General features: G+C 52.4%; 1 protein-coding gene across 1 annotated transcript in view; it reads left to right on the top strand.

Moving 5' to 3' along the window:
- The first annotated feature begins 78 nt into the window (after positions 1-78).
- The window catches only part of LBX2 (ladybird homeobox 2), a 5,293-nt gene continuing 4,080 nt past the window's right edge, over positions 79-1,291 (top strand). Inside the window, exon 1 of the mRNA XM_072406999.1 lies at positions 79-331. Coding sequence (XP_072263100.1) covers positions 79-331 — 253 coding nt within the window. The remainder of the gene's footprint in view (positions 332-1,291) is intronic.

The raw sequence follows: 1,291 nt of genomic DNA, 5'->3' as shown, positions 1-1,291 counted from the left end.
GTGGCTCTCCCCTCCTCCCCCGGTCTGGCCCCTCCCCCTCAGTCCTCCTCTCAGTCCGCTGGCTGTCGGGGTGCAGAGATGAGCTGTGTGGGGGAGGTGAAGCAGAGGAGGGGGGGGATGGAGCCCCCGAAGCCCCTCACCCCATTCACCATACAGGACATCCTCAGCCGGCCATCACCTAGGAGACCCCCGAGCAGCTACGGGGCCCCCCAGCCCGCACACAAGGGGCCCCCCGGCTCTCTCCCCCCGTCATCCCCGCTCTGCGCTCTGCAGGAACTCACCAGCAAAACCTTCCGCGGACTGGAGAGGAGCGGAGCCCCCGCGGGGGAAGGTAAGGACCCCTCCCCCCATCTCCAGGGGCCCCCATATGATCTGTAATATATCGCAGGCCGATCCGAGCGATTATTTATCTGTGAGATTTGATTGGTTTGTTATCGGTGTGATCGCTATGATATTATTACGATCGGAGATCGGTTTGGTTTTGTCATTTTTATCGCACAGCCGACCCGATCGGCTTCTAATAATGATAAGCATAGTGAGAGATGATTATTACCGTCCGGTATTTTATCGCATTGTGTGGCCGATCCGCTAATGGTCGGTATTCTGGGATCGCTGAGGTTTGATCGGCAATTCTTCTCTATCCGATATAATAAATATATTACCGCCGATTTATATCGCACACATATCGGACAGGAATTGCCGAGCTTTGTATCGGTCGGACGATAAATCATTTATAATAAATGGATCGATATTATACCGCGCGTTATTATCACCCGCAGCGATAAACACATTCACCCAACATTCCCTCCCGGAGAATCTATTCATTGTACAGTAAATTATTCTGCATCGGGGAATGTTGGGTGAATGTCACTTTCACCGCTTTATTCTTATCGGGAATAACATCTCATAGCGCCGACATATTCCGGGGCGTTGTACAGGCGATCACCGGGGACAACCGATCTCACCAATAATCGGGAGCCTTCCCATGGAGGAGTGAATGTCGGCAGAATGGTGAATCGTGCGGGAATGTTATTATAACGCCGACATATAACACGGCGCGGTACAAAGCCCGGAATGATAATTTATCTCCCGCATATCGTATAATGGGGGAGGGGAGCCCAGAGCACATTGCGTCTGACATTTACACATCGGTGACAACATCGGACGACCAACCCTGCGCGATATTCAGGCCGATAATGTGCCGATCACATCGCATGCTCATTGTACGATCATCGGCCATAGGAGGATCTGATTGGTGGGAATATTATCACCCCGTGCACAGCCAATCACA

This window comes from Pyxicephalus adspersus, chromosome 3 (assembly GCF_032062135.1).
Source record: "Pyxicephalus adspersus chromosome 3, UCB_Pads_2.0, whole genome shotgun sequence".
NCBI classification, from domain to species: Eukaryota; Metazoa; Chordata; class Amphibia; order Anura; family Pyxicephalidae; genus Pyxicephalus; species Pyxicephalus adspersus.
Note: the sequence above shows the minus strand (reverse complement) of the source record. Positions and strands in the feature narration are given on the sequence as shown.